The sequence below is a fragment of the Cyanistes caeruleus genome, chromosome 7 (genome assembly GCF_971803275.1).
Source record: "Cyanistes caeruleus chromosome 7, bCyaCae1.hap1.1, whole genome shotgun sequence".
Classification (NCBI taxonomy): Eukaryota; Metazoa; Chordata; class Aves; order Passeriformes; family Paridae; genus Cyanistes; species Cyanistes caeruleus.
The window spans coordinates 13,827,995-13,845,880 of record NC_141707.1 but is presented as its reverse complement, the minus strand read 5'-3'; the positions used below and the strand labels follow the sequence as shown (position 1 = coordinate 13,845,880).

Sequence of the window (17,886 nt, the reverse complement as noted above, 5' to 3'; positions counted from 1 at the left end):
TGGGGACGTTCTTGTTTGGCTTTGGTGCCACTTCACACCCTGCCAACCACCAAGATCTAACCCAAGCACTTGTCACAGTGCTGTGCACCTGGGCCCTGATGCTGCTGGCCGCAGCAGGCTCTGCTGCATGCAGCAGCACGGGTGCAGGGACAGACTGCCAGGAGACCCTCTGAGCCAAGACATGGCACTGGTGTCTGTGCCAGCCCGCAACCAGCCAAGACAAAACAGCTATTCAGCAGAGAGGAAACTGCAATCCAAGTGGCATTCAGTGCCTATGTTGAACATCTGCAGCCCTGGGGCAAACAGTGGCAGCACACACTCGGGAAAACATGCTGCTCTTTACACAGTGGGTTTCTTTGGGGTACACAAGACCTTAATGACACATCCACTGACTGCTTCTTACACTCAACCAAAGAAAATTCAGAGCATAACCCTCACTCAATTAGCAAACCAAAACCTTGTTGATGTTTTCTAGAACCAATAAGGAAATTATAGTACTTACGACCAGTGGCAGAAGACACAAATGTACCCTCAATTCTGCTTTCTCAGGAAAAAAAATCAACCAGTAAAACATGTTTGGAGAGGGCATACTGATTTTTAAAACATTTCTGCCTACTGCTACGTTTGCTTGTTAATTAGCACCTGTGACTATCAGCTTGCCAATGTCCATTTAAAGGTTGGCAAAAGCTGTGGGTCTGGAGTTACACCAGCTTTAGCAAGGCTGTCCTAGCAGCAGCTCACACTAGGACTTTCGCTTCCACGTTCAGGACACACCAACGCACACAATGGAAGTTTCATACCTGCATATTTTCTCTCATGTCAGTAGCCTCTCGCAATGGATGCACTGCCAGCTTGAAGATGTCATCGATAGTCTTGAGACCAGTGTTCCTCAGCATGGTGTACTCCCTTGCTTTCTTCCCTATCCTCACCGAGAGGCTGCGCTTTTGTGCCTTCCCGCCGCCACTTCGGTTGGTTATTGCAATGTGAACAAAGAGGGTTACGTGCTCCATGATATCACCAACAAAAGAGCGCAGTGGGATGTGCCTGTATCCGGGCTGTAAGCACTCCAGTGGGATGGTGTACTGTCCTATGAACTCATCCCCAATGTAGTCATCATCTAAAACAACAAAGCGGATCATGGCCAGTTCCGGTAGATTGATCTGGAACTCAAAGCTTTCATCAAAAATGGGGTTATCACTGTTTTGCTGCACAGTTTTAGTTCTTTGTTCGGTGCAGTCTGCAGGAATCCCATGTATTTCTATGCAGACATAGGGGTCTATGACATCCCCTTTTGCACAAGCACCCTTGGGCTTTGGAAAATTCTGACCACTGATAATTTTGACATGTAGGACCTGGGGGGAGACCCCCGGAACAATACCCTTGGTATTTGCGCTGAAGTAAGACACTTCATCACGCATCACTGAAGGCCTGAGAACGTACCCGCATCCCCCGTTCTGTAGAAACCAACCAGTGTGTAGGTCCATCATGGGCCCCGGGGTCTGATAGTTCATTGCCACTATCTGGCAACCACAATTCCAAAAATCTTGAGGATTTAAGTTACTGGAGTCTATCCTCATAGCACTCGGGTACACCCTGGACAGAAACTTTTTGTTGTAGTTAACAAAATCTTCAGGGTATTCATTTGCAATCCGACTGGCTTCTGCCTCACTGAAGGAGCACATTTCCCAGTAATTCTGAGATTTCATGGAGGTCTCAAAGTCTTTGTACTGGATAGATTTGCATAGGGACACCAAGTCAGACAACTCCCTGCAAAGCCAGATCAGCTTTGGTTCCCTTGAGAAGTCCTCTGACAGTCTTCGGGATATTTCAGCCTCTTCATCTTCATCTGTGACCTCTCCTTCTGATACATCCTGGTCACAGGGCAGTTTCTTCCCCTTCACAATGATCTTCATTTTCAGTTTCTCAGGTGATGGGAGGTAGGCTTCTGAGGATAAAGGTGCCTCTGTGTACAGTTTGTTTCCAAAGATTCTTTTCATGTGTTGCACCACCACCTTCTGCTGCTGTACAGAGCAGTGGTTCCCCAAGCACAGAATGAGAGGGTATTCTGAGGCAAAGAAGGCCAGTTTGTTTATTACTTCAATGACATTTCGAAAGGCAAGTGGCGATGTCATGTTGTTGCGGTTACAAATAATGGGTTCGTTATCTGGGCCGTCACAGACGTCCAGCTCAATACTCCGGCAGCTCATCTTTAAAGCTCTGACATAACCATTGATATCAGCCGGGCCCCTGAGCTGGTCTTCTATTAGATATGTATTGTGGGATGCATTGATGTAGTAATGTGACAAAGGCTGTGTCATGTCTTGGACTACTTTTTTGTGCTCTGGGTCAAAAATATCACATTCTGAGGACAGTAAGTATTGAGTAAATCCATCAATCGCAAGAAAACCTTTCAATCGTCCTTCTTCAGAAAGCTCATACCTGCGAATAATATCTAGACACATTTCTTCTGTTATGTGGGTCACTCCTTGCTCAGCCTCTAAAAACAGCATGAGGTCATTGGCATCCAGGTACTCTTTGTTCTTGGAGATCTGCACAAGTAAGAAATACACTTCAGGTCTTGTGCAAAGTTCACTGAACGCTTCACAGAACTCTTCTTTTGTTACTCGTGTTGTCAGTTTCTCCTTGCTCTTCTGAATTTCTTTAAATTTTAATCTAATCTTTGATTCCTTTAAGGTGGGGTTAAGATTCTTTATTAGCTCCACAGCTGTATCTTCTAACATTATGCCATTGCCATCAACATCTGCTGCTTCGAATACAGTTTTTAACCAGGCAAACCGTGGGGTATTATGGCTGTTTTCCATCAAGTCCAGGGGTTGTTTGCTACGAGAAACTAAATATCTTAATCCCGATACCCAAATATTGGCCACATCAGCTGAATTGGCAACCAAGTCAAGGGACTCATAGTTCTCACCATGAATGACTGACAGCGCACAGTCCTCAGAAATCTGATCTGCAAGTCCATTATTCCTGAATGTTTCTGTGTTTTTCCCAAGTCTGATTTCTTTTATAGCAGAAATATCAAGCTTGGCTTTGTCCAGATCCTTCTTGGAAGGCTCCCAACGAAGAGCCTGCAGGTCAGGATCCAGAGTAAAAAAACGGTTATAAATCCGAGAATTTGGACGAACTTTCTTCAGTTCACACCCAGCCTGCATAAAGCTGATACAGTCGCTGGCACTGCTTATTTTCTTCTCTGATGGCATGCTGCTGAAGGACACTGTCTTCTTTCTTCCACACTTCTGGTTTGAAGGATCCTGTGGAATAATCACATTTTAAAAAATTAGCATGCTTTTTTTTGGCCATTCCACAAGTGCATAAATAATAGAAAAGGTACATTTATGTAAAGATAATTAATGTTCTTCTGAACTTTGAAACACAACATTCTTATTCCTTCCCATGATTCAGTTCCCTACTGGGCTATAAAGCAACTTGATTGACTGTGGCCATTAGAGATAGCAAGTTTTCATGAGTGACATTTGCAGCTATTAAACTGTCTTCCAGATCTCAGCAACTTGCTACAACTGTGAGGAGGCAGTATCCAGTTGTATACGTTGTGTCCAGTTTCAAAGCAGATATATCACACTCTTGTGTCCCCACTTGATTGGAGAAGTAGTTATTCTGGTCATTTCTGTGTACAACAACTACAAAGCACTGCAGGAAAATGGACAGCCAGACAAGAAATCCAAAGCCTTTGTCTTTAGGATATCTATTCTAACTCCTCTTGAGAAAATACTCAGCCAGACATGTGATTGTCTTTTCAGTATCAACTACTTCTTGCTGCTGGATGTAAACCCAGCTCCCTGCAAAGCTGTCTGTAATGTTAGTGCAGCAACTAAGTTTGAACCTTTCCCTGCATATTATCCATTCAAAACATCTCACAATAATTATAAAGTATAAATCATTCTTTTCTCTGCATGATTTCCATCTACCCCATTAGTATGTAAACTATCCAACAGCTACCAAAAATATTTTTAAAACATCACTCAAGACTGCAATTAATTGTGAAAGACTTGTTAAAATTGCTTTCCCTCCTATTTCCCTAGCCACTAGCAATACTTCCTTAGTTTTCTGCCTCCTGTTCTTGAAGGGACCTCAGCTGCCTGAAATTTGAATGGAAAAGGAGCCCCAAGGCAAGGAGATGTTGGTGCTGGGTCTAAGCACTCAGCCTTCCACTCTGCTGCCTCAGGCCCAGACATCAGATGTGCACCAGGCACCAGCTTCCCCAACAGCCTCTGGGAATCTGCTTTGAGACACCAAAACACCAGCTCCTAAATCCTCTGCAGCCTGGACCTCCCTTCCCTAGCCCAGCAGCTGGTTCCTCTCAGCTGCACTTCATCTGCTGTGTCATTCAGACCCCCACTGGGTCATATTCCTCTGCAAATTCTACCTATAAGCCCTGCTCTAGAAGGGCCCTCCATCCACCCATCTGTGTGCTTTGATGCTGTGCACTGTCTGAACAGGACCTTGTGTAGTTCCCCAAGCCACAGAGCATGAGTTTTGGTGCTCCCAAGTATCTCCACTCTTCATCTGCATGTCTGCTTAGATGCTTTCAGCAAATTATTCAGTATGAATGTTTCTACAAAATTGCTGTTGTCATCCACTCACTTCATTTAATAACATCCAAAATATTTCCAAAGCCCCAGGCCCCTAACTACTGAATTTAAAGGCATGGGATCTACTGGGAAGAACAAAATTAAGACCTCTAAACTTCTTATGACAAAGATTTCTCATTAAACTAGTACAGAGGCTTCCACTGACAAGAATAATTACTCTTGCCATTTATTTAGTACTTATTATGAGAATGGGTCTCAAAGAAACAGGAAGAAAGTCAACAAAGCAAGTGCCTCAGGTCAGCTGCTTTTTTAAGTTACAGTTTTATGCTAAAATATTCTGTTCCTGCATTAACATATTGTGTTTTAATACACAGCTTTGGCTAGGAAAATCTTCAGGCAGTAGATGCTAATGAATACAAACAAATGTAGCAGATTACTCCATGGGTTTTAGAAGAGCCTCTTCTTTTTTATTTCCTTATGTTTACAGGAGCAAAATTTAGATTTAAAATTGATGATTAATTAGGATTATTTTTCTCATATAGTTAGGTGTATTAATGGCCTTGGAATCTGCAGTGATTCATTCCTTGACAGAGGTTCCTCAGGGCCAGACCAGGAAATTTCATCAGAGCAGCCTATCTGATTTATCTACAGGTCTGACATTTTGTCTTAACGAGGGAGGCACAAATGTTATGGAAATACTTTATTTTCTGAAATAAAATACAGATACTTATTTTTAGTTTCAAGATGCCCGTGTATTTTGATCAAAGTAAGTCAGGGAATTAATCAGCCATTTTTCAGGTATTCAGGTGGGAAGAAAATTGACCTCATGGACAAACAACAAAAGTTTCCTTTTAACACTCAGTCTTAACCCCTCAGGGATTTTGGTGGTGATTAGATTATCTTCTGTGTCATCTTTATCTGCTTCTATTTTTGATGGATACTTCTGGTTTTGTACTTAGTGGTATGTAAGGAACATCAGAATTGTACAACCTTACTTCATGTCAGAGTAGAACTTCCCCCCTATCTTTCAATCAACTGAAGAGAATTCAAGCCTAATCCACAGACTAATTGCCTACAATTAACAAGATTTACGTAATATTGACACTGATGGGATTACTTTAACTGGTACTAACAATGTCCTCCATCTAATGTATAATACACACAAAGCCCACAAAATTGCAATTGCTAACTGAGCTTATTACTGCATCAGCTTTTCCTCTCTTGGTCTCTCCAGACTAGAAGCTCCATACTCAGTTCTTTCAAAGTGAGAGTTGTTACCTTAGCTATAATGTGAAAGTTTTCATAATAATCATGAAGCTAATTATTCCAGTCTTGCAAAAAGTCAAAAGGTGTTTCTGTAAGCTCCAATGTTGTCTTCTCAGCCTGACAGCCCAGGCACTTGCCTTTGCATTACCACACTCCTAATGCTCGAACAAGCAATTCTGGATCCTGACACCATGGTTTAGCCAGGCCACACACCCACAGATCCCCAGCAACCACTGTAGGGAGCAGAGGAGTATTTTCTTCAAGAAGTGTCCTCCCACCACAGAGCCCCACTCACATCAATGCCTGCAGAGGACAATTTGGATACCCTGTGTCTCCCCACTGATCTTATGCTTGTTCACCTGAGACTCCAGACTTTGTGTTCTAATTTTAGAGCAGCTATTGCTTTCTTTAAATCTCTACCTTAATCAAATTCCAACAGATTCATCTTCTAAAACAAGACATCCAGCCAAGAATACTGTGCTGCAGTGTCTCCAGTGGCTGAACTGCTGCTCCATTTTACTGAATACAGTAACAAGTACGGTCACCTGGCAAACTAAAAGCTGCCAACATCTTACATGGATAAATAAGAAACCTGCTCTCTTGTGCTACCTGCCAAGAAGATTCCCACTGCAAGTTATCAAAAAACCTCTCCTCAGTGTTCACCCATGCAAGAGCACTTGTTCCTCTTCATTAACCAAAGCAATCAGAAAGCACAATGAGATGCAGTCCTGAATCTTGGAGCTGAAAAGACTATCTTTCTCCAAGATGCCTTGCCTAGATAACAGGACAGTAACTGGCCTAGGACTGCCCTTTACCCTCAGTCACCTGTACCAATGGAACTGAATTTATAGTGGCAGTGAAAGATGGAAAAAAAAAAAAAAAAAAAAGATTATATTTGCTAAAAAAGAGAAATCTACATCAATGTGAAAATGAGGAACTAACTTGTAGATTTTCCACTCCAAGATCTTTCCTACCTGAGACACCCAAGCTCTTTACAAAGCACTCTTCCCAGAAAAGAACATGATCAGTTTGCATGCAATGTGAAAGTACAAAAAGGAAATGCCCACTTACATGGGAAACCTTATGTTTCCAAGGCAAGATACTTTCTTCAAAGTGACTCACAACTAGGGTTTCCTTCAGTTGTTTGATTATCCCCTGTAAGGTGATCTAACAGGATGACTCCATCTCCCTCCTGCTCCTGAGCCTGCATAATATCACTTACATAAAATACCTCAAGACCTCAAGTACAAGACCACATCATTATGCACTTAGATTTCAGCATATGCACCACTGCTCTGAAATCATTAAGGACCAAGGAGGCATATCTGTGTGCTGGCCTGACTGCATGCTTGCATTTTCTAAATGTTTCTAAAGGAGGGATTCAGAAGACCAGTCTAAGCACACTCCCAAAATAGGAGAAGCTCTCCTGTTGAACACATCATCCTCGTCAGAGAGACTGGATACATAAACAGTAGGATCACTATGCCATCAGCAGTTGTGGGAAAACTCCACCCCATTCACCCTGACCTTTGACTGCTCAAACTTCTGCTGTTTAAATCAAAGAGCTAACAGAAATAAATAAGTGGGATTAAAAAAAAAAAAAGAGTAAACACACTCTCCACCTCACCCCACCCTCTTTGTCAAAACTATAGGCCATAAATTGCCCATCTGAAGTTAGGAACCAGGGCAGTAATAAGAGTAGATAGCAAACCCGCACACAAAGGTCAAGTTCATGAATTATTATTTGTCTGAAATTAAGTTACTTGAAGGCTCTCTAAAGTATTGACAGTCTTCCAGGATTCTGATGAAGAGGATAAAAAAGGCAAAAAACCATCACCTACCCAAAGACACCAAAAACCCGTAAAGACCTGCAGAGCTCCTGTGAAAGGATGTGAAATTCAGTAATAATCATGACAATAAACTCTTTAAGTGTGATTAAGAACTATTTCTCAAAAAAACAATTTGCATTTTCACCAGTTTGATTCTAATCTTTGATATTTCTCCTGAACCTAGCACTAAGTTATCAGTAATAGACAGCTTAGACTGTCCTCACAAATAGACTGTAATAAATAGTCCTAAAAGCTCTCTGCTCTGGAAACTCTACATAACCCGGTTAAATGGCCAACTGATCACCTGATTTTTTTTGTTTTCTACGAGAAACTAGTTAGCTCTTCAGGATAATTTTTTGGGGGATGCTTCTGGATATTGCAGTTACACAAAGACAGAATCCCAGTCTCTGAAAATCTTAAGGGTTTACTATAATTGTGGTGGGAAAATATACCTTTAAACAAAAAGTAAAGAAGTCAGTGAGTCACTAATGGCACTCAAAGCACTGTGTAGAAGGATGAAAAATGACAGTGTAATTTTTCTATAATGAAGCAAGCCAGAGCAGGGAAGATTTATATAAACCATCCAAAAAACCACAAAGTCGAAGCCTGGGTCAGGGCTGCAACTGGAACTCATACACGTGTGAGGCTCAGCCCACTTGATCAGATTTGTATCAAGGCTTGAACACAGTACCAGCACATGATTAGGACAGGTACCAATGATCACTGGAAGCCAGGGCTCATCATTAGCACACAAAGCTTCCTTATGTAAATCTCAGCCATGTTCTGGCCATCCTCAGAGAGTATCCTTGGACTGCCCATTCTACAGATTTTATCAACTTTTCTCACAGCCCCTGCTATCACACCAAATTAAGGAGCTAAACTCCCTCTAATCTCTCTTGGCAAGACCTGTAGGATCTAAGTATCAGATAGATACCCACTGTGACTACTCACATGTCAACAAAGAAAAGGTTGCCTTACAAAGTTCATCCAGACTTACAGCTCATAGCACAAAGCAGGCACCTCTGCACAGGGACTGAACAGCCAAAACACCTTACTGATGTGGGCAGCTGTGGGGATGCTGACAGTCAAACTTGGGCTAACACACAGCTCAGAAGATTGCAAGAGCAGACATTACTGCTGTGAGATCAACCTTGGGTAGCCTCTTCAAGGCAAAATTCCTACTATTTCAGGGATTTTTGTGCACATGGAGAACAAAGACCAGACCCAAAATTTAACACAAGCACTGTTAAAAGCTGAGCTATACACGTAATGGAATAAACAGAAAACTTAAGGCCAACCAGAAATACAGCATGGCCACATACAGGAGAAACAGCTTCAGAACACAGTGTCCAACAGTTCTTCAAATACCAAAACAATCCCAACTGGCACGTCTGCAAAGCCCGCAAGTTGTCACTAACCAGCATCTTAACTCAAGCACAAGCTCCACGCAGAAGCCTCAGCACTACCATAATTCACAGAGAACAAGGACTAAGGGAGCTCAGACACAGGAAAGAAGAGTGTCCTGGGGAACAGTGAGTAATGTCTGTATTTACAGCAGGCTTTCCTCAACTCCCCACGATTGCCACAGCACTGGTTATGGGCACTGGACTGTCACCAAGACCTGTAATAATAACTATGGTCAGCTTCTCATGAAAAAGTCACCCTGCAAAATGGGTACTGCAAGGGCAGGAAGACTGAGTGAAGGCAATAGCTTAACTATTCTGGGATGCTGAAGAATCCCCACTGGAGAAGCTCAAGAGGAGGCAAGACTATAATGGCTTGTCTGATTTCCTCTTTTGCTCCATTACTAAAGAACTCTTTCAAGTACTATTGTGTAAGGCTGGAAGGAGATACAAAAGAATGTCTGGAGCAGATCTTCAGGAAACCTGAACCAAAATGATTTGCTGCTTAAAAAATGCTTTGTTGTGTACTTGCTTTTTTCATTTTCTTTTTTAAACGACTACCAAATTTATTCAATTTTACCTTGAAGAAGATTTACCTTTGCTGTCTAAATGAGAAATTAGAGCAAAAGAAAAAATCAGCAGCACATAAAGACTCCATCTGGAAATGCTTTTTGGAAATGAAAAGCACACAATGCAAGAAGGGTTTCTTTTCTGGCATGATACCATGCTGAAGTTACTACTTTTCCCTTCTTTTTATAAGTAGGGCCATGAAGCCAAGGTTGAAAAGCTTCCAAGAACACAAGAACATGAGAGGCTATAATGAGGCTACCACTTCACAGAGCTTTCTGCCATTGTTGTTAGAGTTTCATCCAACTGTTTTCCACAATTTCAAGTAGCTATCCCTTTATGCATTAAGCAATATCTACAGTGAGAAACAGATTCCTGTATGACACCAATACAAAGACACCACATCTCCATATAAGCCTACAGAAGACACCACCTGATAAAGGTTTTTCATGGATACCGTCCATTCTCCCTGAGGAAAAGCCCCTTCACTAAGGACACCCCAAGTGCCAGATCTACTCCCAGCTGGAAGGAGGCTTGTAGCTTGTGAGGGACTGACCTAGCTCACTGGATGTAATATCTCCAACCACTACCACTCCCAAATACTCTGTTATCTTCAAGTGCTTGGGTTGCTCACAGGCTCTAATACTTCTTAGCCTGCGAAGGCACCTTGGACATGGATTGAACTCATCTTGCAGGGAATATAAATCTGAGAAAGACGGAAAGACACTTTCTGTCTTCAAGCAGAACTAGTAACAGAAAGGTCTGGAAAAAGGGGAACTCGGCTGCAGCATTCCCAGGAGAATTCCAGTGTAAAAATCCTCTTTCTGTTACATCCTTTAAGGATGTTATCTGAACATCCTTTGAATGCATCTGAGATAAAAATTAAGAGAAAAAAAGAAGCAACTTAGTAGCAACTTAGGAGGAAAAGCCAAATAAGTTTAGAAAGACCTGGCTAAGGAAAAACATGCCCAACTGGTCTCCTCTTCATTACACCGACAAATACTTGATTTGCACTGCTCTATGAGTGGGTAATTTTCACTGCCAAAATCATGGAAAAGCTAAAACAATATTTGATTAATACTAAAAAGATGATTAGCATTGCCTATTTCCAACATTATGGAAAACAGAGCTTGTCAGACTAACCTGATATTTATGCTTTTATGATATTAAAAGTTTAGTTGATACTCATGACGTCATTGTAATAGACTAACGTATTATGGTTTCTGCCATGTATTTGACTTGGTAGTAAATAACATTTTGATTAAGAAGATACAGCAATAAAAATAAACTCAGAAGACATTAAATGGACCAAACACAAGATAAATTATAACTTTCAAATGCAATAGTAAATGGGAAACACTTATCATGAAGAAATGCTTCAAATGGGATCCTGCAGGGACCCATTCTTTAGTCCAGTGCTATTTAGCATTTTTAGAGTGACCTGGAAGAAAGCAGAAAATCAATACACATGGAGTCTGGAGATGATAAAAAGCCAAGTTTCAACAGTGATGAATAACAGAAGTGAGTCAGCAGTCAAAAGACTGCTTGACAGGCAATACATAAAAAATTAAGTATTTTCCAAATAAGGAGCAAAATACAAGGTCATAATTCTAAAGACACAAGGGCCAACACTTATTTACAGGACTCTGATGCAAGAGAATAATTTTGGGTAAAAAAAGCCAACTTTGTCATTGCAGATGATCAGCACAGAACATAACAAAAAGATCACACACAAAACAATATACTTGGTTGTATAAACATAGTATCTACTCAGGATAAAAGTTTCTAATATCATTGTATTTGTGCACGATGCGATACTCTCCATTTAGAAATTACCTTGAAAATTAGAAAGTTCACAAGTACCACAAGAATCAGGAAGATTTTGGAAAACACATTCAAGTAAGGGATTACAAATTCTTTTAGTTTAATACACATATTGTCTGTACTAATAATTATTATATTAGTATTAATAAAAATGTGCATTACTATAAGGAAAAACTTAACAGACACCCCATGCCCTAATTAAGGGGTATCTGGGCACTTCTATTCAGAATGTAATGCTTTCAATTGAGTAGCTTAATTAAATCCTTAATCAAAGTACTTTAAGAAGTCTTTCAAATTATATTTCTGTAAAAATTTCCCCTAGAAAATCAAAATGTGGATTAATGTCACAGATTTTTGATTATAGAATATTCTGAGCTGGAAGGGATCCACAGGGATCATTGATTATGAAGATGATTATATAAAGATTATCTGAAGATCAGTTCTATCTGGTGGTACATTCTTTTAAATCCTGGAAATAAACACATTCAAAATCAAACCAAGACTTTAAACAAGAAAAGCAAAACTGACAATGGTCTCAATCTCCCAAGGATAGCTGGAGATCTTCAGCATTTTTTTCATCAGTACCTGACTCCTTCCAAAACGATGTCTCATGAGATGAAAAATTATTTCATTTAAGTCCTATTTAATGGAGAGCAAACAAGACTTCAGTGTTATTTTTTGGCCTGATTATTTCGGTATTAACTCAAAAATTAAATCCTGTGTTTTCTCCCAAAAAAATGGTTGAATGGGACTGTGCCTTCTGGTCTGGTATCATGGCACTAGAGATTACCAAACATTGGGGGCCCAAAATAGGGTAACCAGTTTAATTTCATTCTGAATCTTGCAGCAGTCCTCCAGGAATAAAATGTGTAATCCAATAAGCCACACAAAACTCAAGAGGCTAATCACATTATTTTAAACCCTTTTTAATCAACTTAAATTATTTCTTCATTAATCACATTTACGCCAATTCAGATCAGCCCCTATACCTAAAATTAGCAATGAAGTTACAAAAATCAATAAAATCAGGTAATGAAACTAGTTTAACAGGATTTTTTTTAAAATTCCAATTGTCAGTCATAACTGAATTATTAAATAGGTTGAGATAAAATACATAAAGCAGAATATGAAGTATATGGGCAAGACAAGGCAGTGTTTTATCTGACCTATGATAAAGGAGTGAAATTCTGCTTTGTGCTATCTAAACACCCTCATTTTCACTGCTAAAGGAGTTGGCAGGGCTGAGAACAACATACAAGTGAAACAATGATTTGCACTTAGCAACGGTATGACAAATTAAGCATCTCCCTTACAAGCAAAACACAGATTTCTCCATTAGTAGAAAGGAAAGAAGTATTCAAGAAACAGGTGTGCTAGCCTCATTAAATCTTATTATGTGACTCCCATCAGTAGGCATATTCCAAATTTTTACCAATGCAGACACAGTCTGTTTTTATTACTCATCAAAATAAGCAGTAAATTAGGCAGGTTACAAGCACCTTGATAAGCTGAAAACTGCAGCATCATAAACATCCAATTTATTTAAAGAATAATTGATTTGCTATGGAGATGCGCTACAATTTTTAATCGCATTCCTTCAAAATTATCTCCCTTGAAGGGCAAAACTCTTCTATTTCCCAGAGCCCATATCTTAGGGAGAAAAAAGTCCAGTTACTCATTCGGTTTTGTTTTTGGTTTTTTTTTTTTAAATAAAGGAATGTAATTATAATGTAGTTTTATCCTGGTCATATAAATATATATTTGCTAAATAATAATAAATCTTTTATCTTAGAATTAAACTATGTGCATGCCTGGGTATTACAAATCCTTGGGTTTTATACATGCATTTTTACAGTTTAAATGTTATGATTTAGTGGCTATAGGGGTTTCAGAAAAAAATTTGAACTCTAACCACAGTATAACTACACTTCAGCTGCAACATAACTTAGCACTTATGTGGAGAAAGTAACAGCTCAAATCTCCAATAGTTTAGGACATTTGCAACATTTAGAAAATGTTGAGCAAGAAGAAAAATGTTGGATTTGCAGAAAGAAGAGTGGGAACCTCCTGGCTTCTAGCTCAGCTCAGAAGCCCAGGAAGATCCTGAGGAAACACTATCTGCTCTGCATTTGTCTCGTGGTTTCCACAAGACTCAAAAACATTGCTGACACACAAATCTCAGTACCTTGGGAGAAAAGGCAGCTTCTGCCAGGGTCTTCATCCAACCTCTCACCTGGGGAGGACACATGGCAGAAAAGGGGGTCTAGCAGTGGGGACAGGAGCAGCTGGGCCAGGGGTTTGGGGAAGCTTTTTGTGTTAAGAGGTCCAAATTCGGTATTTGCTTTCTCGAGGACAGAACGACACAGGCCCCATTACTAAACCACAAGCTTCCCTCATCCTGCACAGTTATCATTAGCACAGTTGTCATTAACACCAACAGCTCTGCCCAGAACAATCTGAGAGGGTGCTAAGGACCAATAAATACTGTCCACATTTAGTTCTGCAAGCGTGAACAAGTGGTAGCAGAACAGTGACATTAGTGAGCACTGGGAACCACTTTTGTATGGACAAAAATCACCTGTTGCTCATTTTAAGCTTTAATCTTACAAACTGTTATACACATTTAGTCCCCAAGTTCACACTGTTTATTTGTTAATATTCTATTTAGATTAAAATAGGCACGACTGTGCATTTGTTCGTCCAACAGCTCCTCAACTCCTTTTTAAACCACAGTGCTCTACCTTTTTGAGACTTTTAAAGGTAATTCCTCCCACCAGGGAAACAGATTCTAAACTTAATGGTGTGTTTTTTACATAAGTGGATACAGTGAAAAGACAAATGTTGAGAAAAAGTTGGTTTCTTCTTGAAATATTAGCTCCCTCCTTTCTTCTTTCTTGTTATTTTTCATCAGTTCCTTTGGTTGGATGTATGAACAATGAATGCTCCCGAACACTTTTCCCCTTTATTCACCTTGGCTGCAGGCGTTGCTAGCTCTTGGAAAGAAGAGGCCAAAGGTAAGCAGGAAAGCACCTGGCAGAATCCAGCAGCAGTGAGTGCCCCAGACACAGGGGAGCACACACCCATTCTCAGGCTGGACGGCTCCAAACCCAGGGTGCTGGGAGAAGCCACTGTCTGAGCTCCAGTTTTACACATGACACTAGTTTTTGGCTGCCTAAGGAAAAATAATATTGCTGTAAATACACCGCTTAAGATTAATCTTTTTTAAAGTGTCTGACTTTAAATAGAAGACTAAAAAGGACAAAAATTCAAAAATTATAGGAAATTACAGAAATAATTTGCTTTGCTTGTCAGCTTTCCATTTCAAAGCTCTTGATGAAATTTCTCATCTTAACCCTAAAGCAAAGCTTTATGCAATGAAAGGCCAACATATTTTATATCTGTTTAATTATAATAATGAAGACTTTGGTAATGCATTTAGAAGAACTACAGTCTAATCAGGGCTGTAACCAGAGAACTGCTTTGTTATACCCAGGAGAATTTGCCTGTCTTAATTAAGTCTCCTCTCTCAGACACAGAACACAGAGGCCCTTTCATCTGAACTACCTTATGTAATTGCAGAACAGCTCTACTTGCTGCATACAGCATGCATTGTTTGCAGTGCAGTTTCTAACACTATCATCATGCATCCTAAAGCAAAAAATATAGAAAAGATAGAAAACAGTCTAGACAATGTCCTTGGATATGGTAAATGCTGCACATGCTTCTGTCCTGTAGTTCAGCAGCAGAGGCTGCAGTAAAATGTGAATGCATTAATGCTCACATTGATCCAAATCACACTGAATTCCCTTAGTTCACAAAAAGAAAATGTTCTTTACTTAGCTCAATTTAATGAATGCAGAACCTAGACCACAGGAGCAATGTATAAGATTTGAGGAAATCCCATTCTTAACTGTACCATATTTTCTGAATATACTATTTTAAGGCATGTTTGGAGTCAGAAGATAAGTACAAAACACTGTAACAGTACCAGGTATTTTACAGATAACACAGATTAACAAAGATTAAATCTTTTTAAACTACCACAGACACTAAACTCCATACCTTATTAATTTCAGTGGGTTTTTTCTCTGCTCTTTTCTCACCTTGAATCAATATTGAAGCTTATTAAAAATACGTTCCTCCTTATGCCTATACATAAGCCAAATGAATTCCTTTTTTTTCCCCACAGGGTGTTTTCATCTGGGATCATTAGTAACTAAGAGAAAAATATTCAACTCTTTGTATCCAGTAAAGTGGCAAATATGTTTTTTAATTATGTACTTTGGGAAACAATACATTTCTAACTCATTTTCCAAAGGCAAAAATGACACATTACCTTTCATTGAATTCCTCAGCTACTAGGTAAATTGAGGCACATCAAATACTCTATAATTGCTAAATTGCTCTGTTGATCAAAGCACACTCCTGTAGCTCAGCAAACTGAAATAGCATTACTGCCCTCATGAAAAATGAATGCTCTACCCTGCAACCATTTGCTGGTATTTTAAAACTCAAACACTGGTTTCAGAGTTCCACGTGAAATGTGGTAATTCAACAAACACTGCATTGTACACCATCACACCAAGACAGATTTTGGTTGTGAAGTTGGCATAACACAACCTCAATCTGTGTTTCCTTCCTAAACTCTCACAGAAAACTGTTTTTTCTTATCAATAACAACATGCCCCAGAATAAACTCATGTGCAACACTGGGAAAGTGTATGAAACTATGGAAACTGCACCATCCAGAAAGCACACAAAACACTAAATTACAAAGGACAAATTCTGAAGTGGTCTGAATGTATCCTTTGATTTCAGGGTCAGCATGGCTATCAGAAGCGGGATAAGTGATGTAACTAAACCTGTGAAGAACTTAAGGGTAGAACACTTGTCGAGTGTTCTAGAGCTGAGCTGGGCTGTTACCTTGCACAGTTTAGAGTTTACTTTTGGTGACACACTCATTCTTTATGCTAAGCTTGGAGCGTCCTCCTTCTCTGCTGCCTGAAAACACAGGGCTTGAAACTGAATTCTGAAATCTCATAGGCAAATATACAAGACTGCGTATGAAGCAGGTTTTCCTTGCATCCTATTTCAGAAAAACTCAAGTACAGATGTCCCATATATTATACACAGAATGAGAGGTACTTACTGGTATCAGCCACTGAAGCTACAGATCTGACTCCAGAGTAATATCTACATAAGCATGAGTTCCATTACTTTGTTTTGCATCATCATTGCACTCATCTGATGATACATCCCCAGCTCTTGCCGAGTCAACGAAGCATTTAAACACAGATCTACTGTATTCAGTGAACTTAAGAGATATTTTAATGCTTGCTAATCTCTGAGGCACCCACAATCACGCAGGAAACAGAAGGCAGACAGGCTGTGAATGTTGCTGACATGTTGTAATACCAAGCCACAAAACCACCCCTCTGTTTTCAGAAACTGCTCGAGCTCTGTATCAAACCTACATGTTTTGTGAATCATATCTTCATGGTAGGAATGTAGCAGCATGCAGCAGAAATAAGTCAAACAGCTGTCTTGGTAAAATAAAATGTTTCTTTGCGAGTGCCGAAAAGACACCACACATCACTCCCGAGTGTTTTTTTAACATGATTGCTTGGAATATCTTCCAGAAAAAAGACAGACTATATACCTGAAAAACAACCCTTTTCATTTCTGACCATAAACAATCTGAGGGCAGGTAGGAGACACGGACTTGAAGCCTCTTAACCTAAACTATGCCGCTTTCATGATAAGTTTCCCAATATTTAGGGTCTAATAAATGGCTCAGTTTGGATAATACCATATACTGGTTTTTTAAAGGTTTCATTTTAATTGTTTTCCTTCTTGTATGTGAGAGCTCTTATTCATGTAATATCAGAAAATATACACAAAAGTGCCCCACTACCTCTGCCATTTATTTTTTATAGACTTTTGCAGTGACGACATGAAAAAATGTTCATTTCAGCAGACCTTGCATAGAGCTGTTCCTGCGCAAACCCAAAACCAGGTTCTGAAGCAGTCCATATGCACAGCCTCACCAAGAAAATTACATGCTGCCCACAGCTAAATCAGAATTTTCAGAGACAGAAAACGTTTCTTAAATTGATTAGATGCAGGTGTTTATTCTACAGGGGAAAAAGGTACTTAAGGCCTGGAAAATCATCTTGTGTTTTCTATTTAAGCCTTTGCAAACAGACAATGTTTGGCAAATAGATGTATTTTAAATACACATCCTGGACATGTTTATACTCCATTTGTGACTAGCACAAGGAATTGAGAGTAAAGCTGTTCTAAGTCCTGTGGCTTGACACATGAGCACACAGGCACACACAACCACCAGCGGGCAGCTGTGTAAGAACACATCACACACTGACACACAGTTAAGACAGAGCCATGAAGGGATTCCACCAACATCTT

At 39.8% G+C, this 17,886-nt stretch overlaps 1 protein-coding gene across 1 annotated transcript in view; it reads right to left on the bottom strand.

Moving 5' to 3' along the window:
* PLCL1 (phospholipase C like 1 (inactive)) overlaps nucleotides 1–17,886 on the bottom strand; it is a 179,502-nt gene that overhangs the window by 36,662 nt on the left and 124,954 nt on the right. The window contains exon 2 of the mRNA XM_086897064.1: nucleotides 801–3,272. Within this exon, the coding sequence (XP_086753190.1) occupies nucleotides 801–3,272 (2,472 nt within the window). The remainder of the gene's footprint in view (nucleotides 1–800; nucleotides 3,273–17,886) is intronic.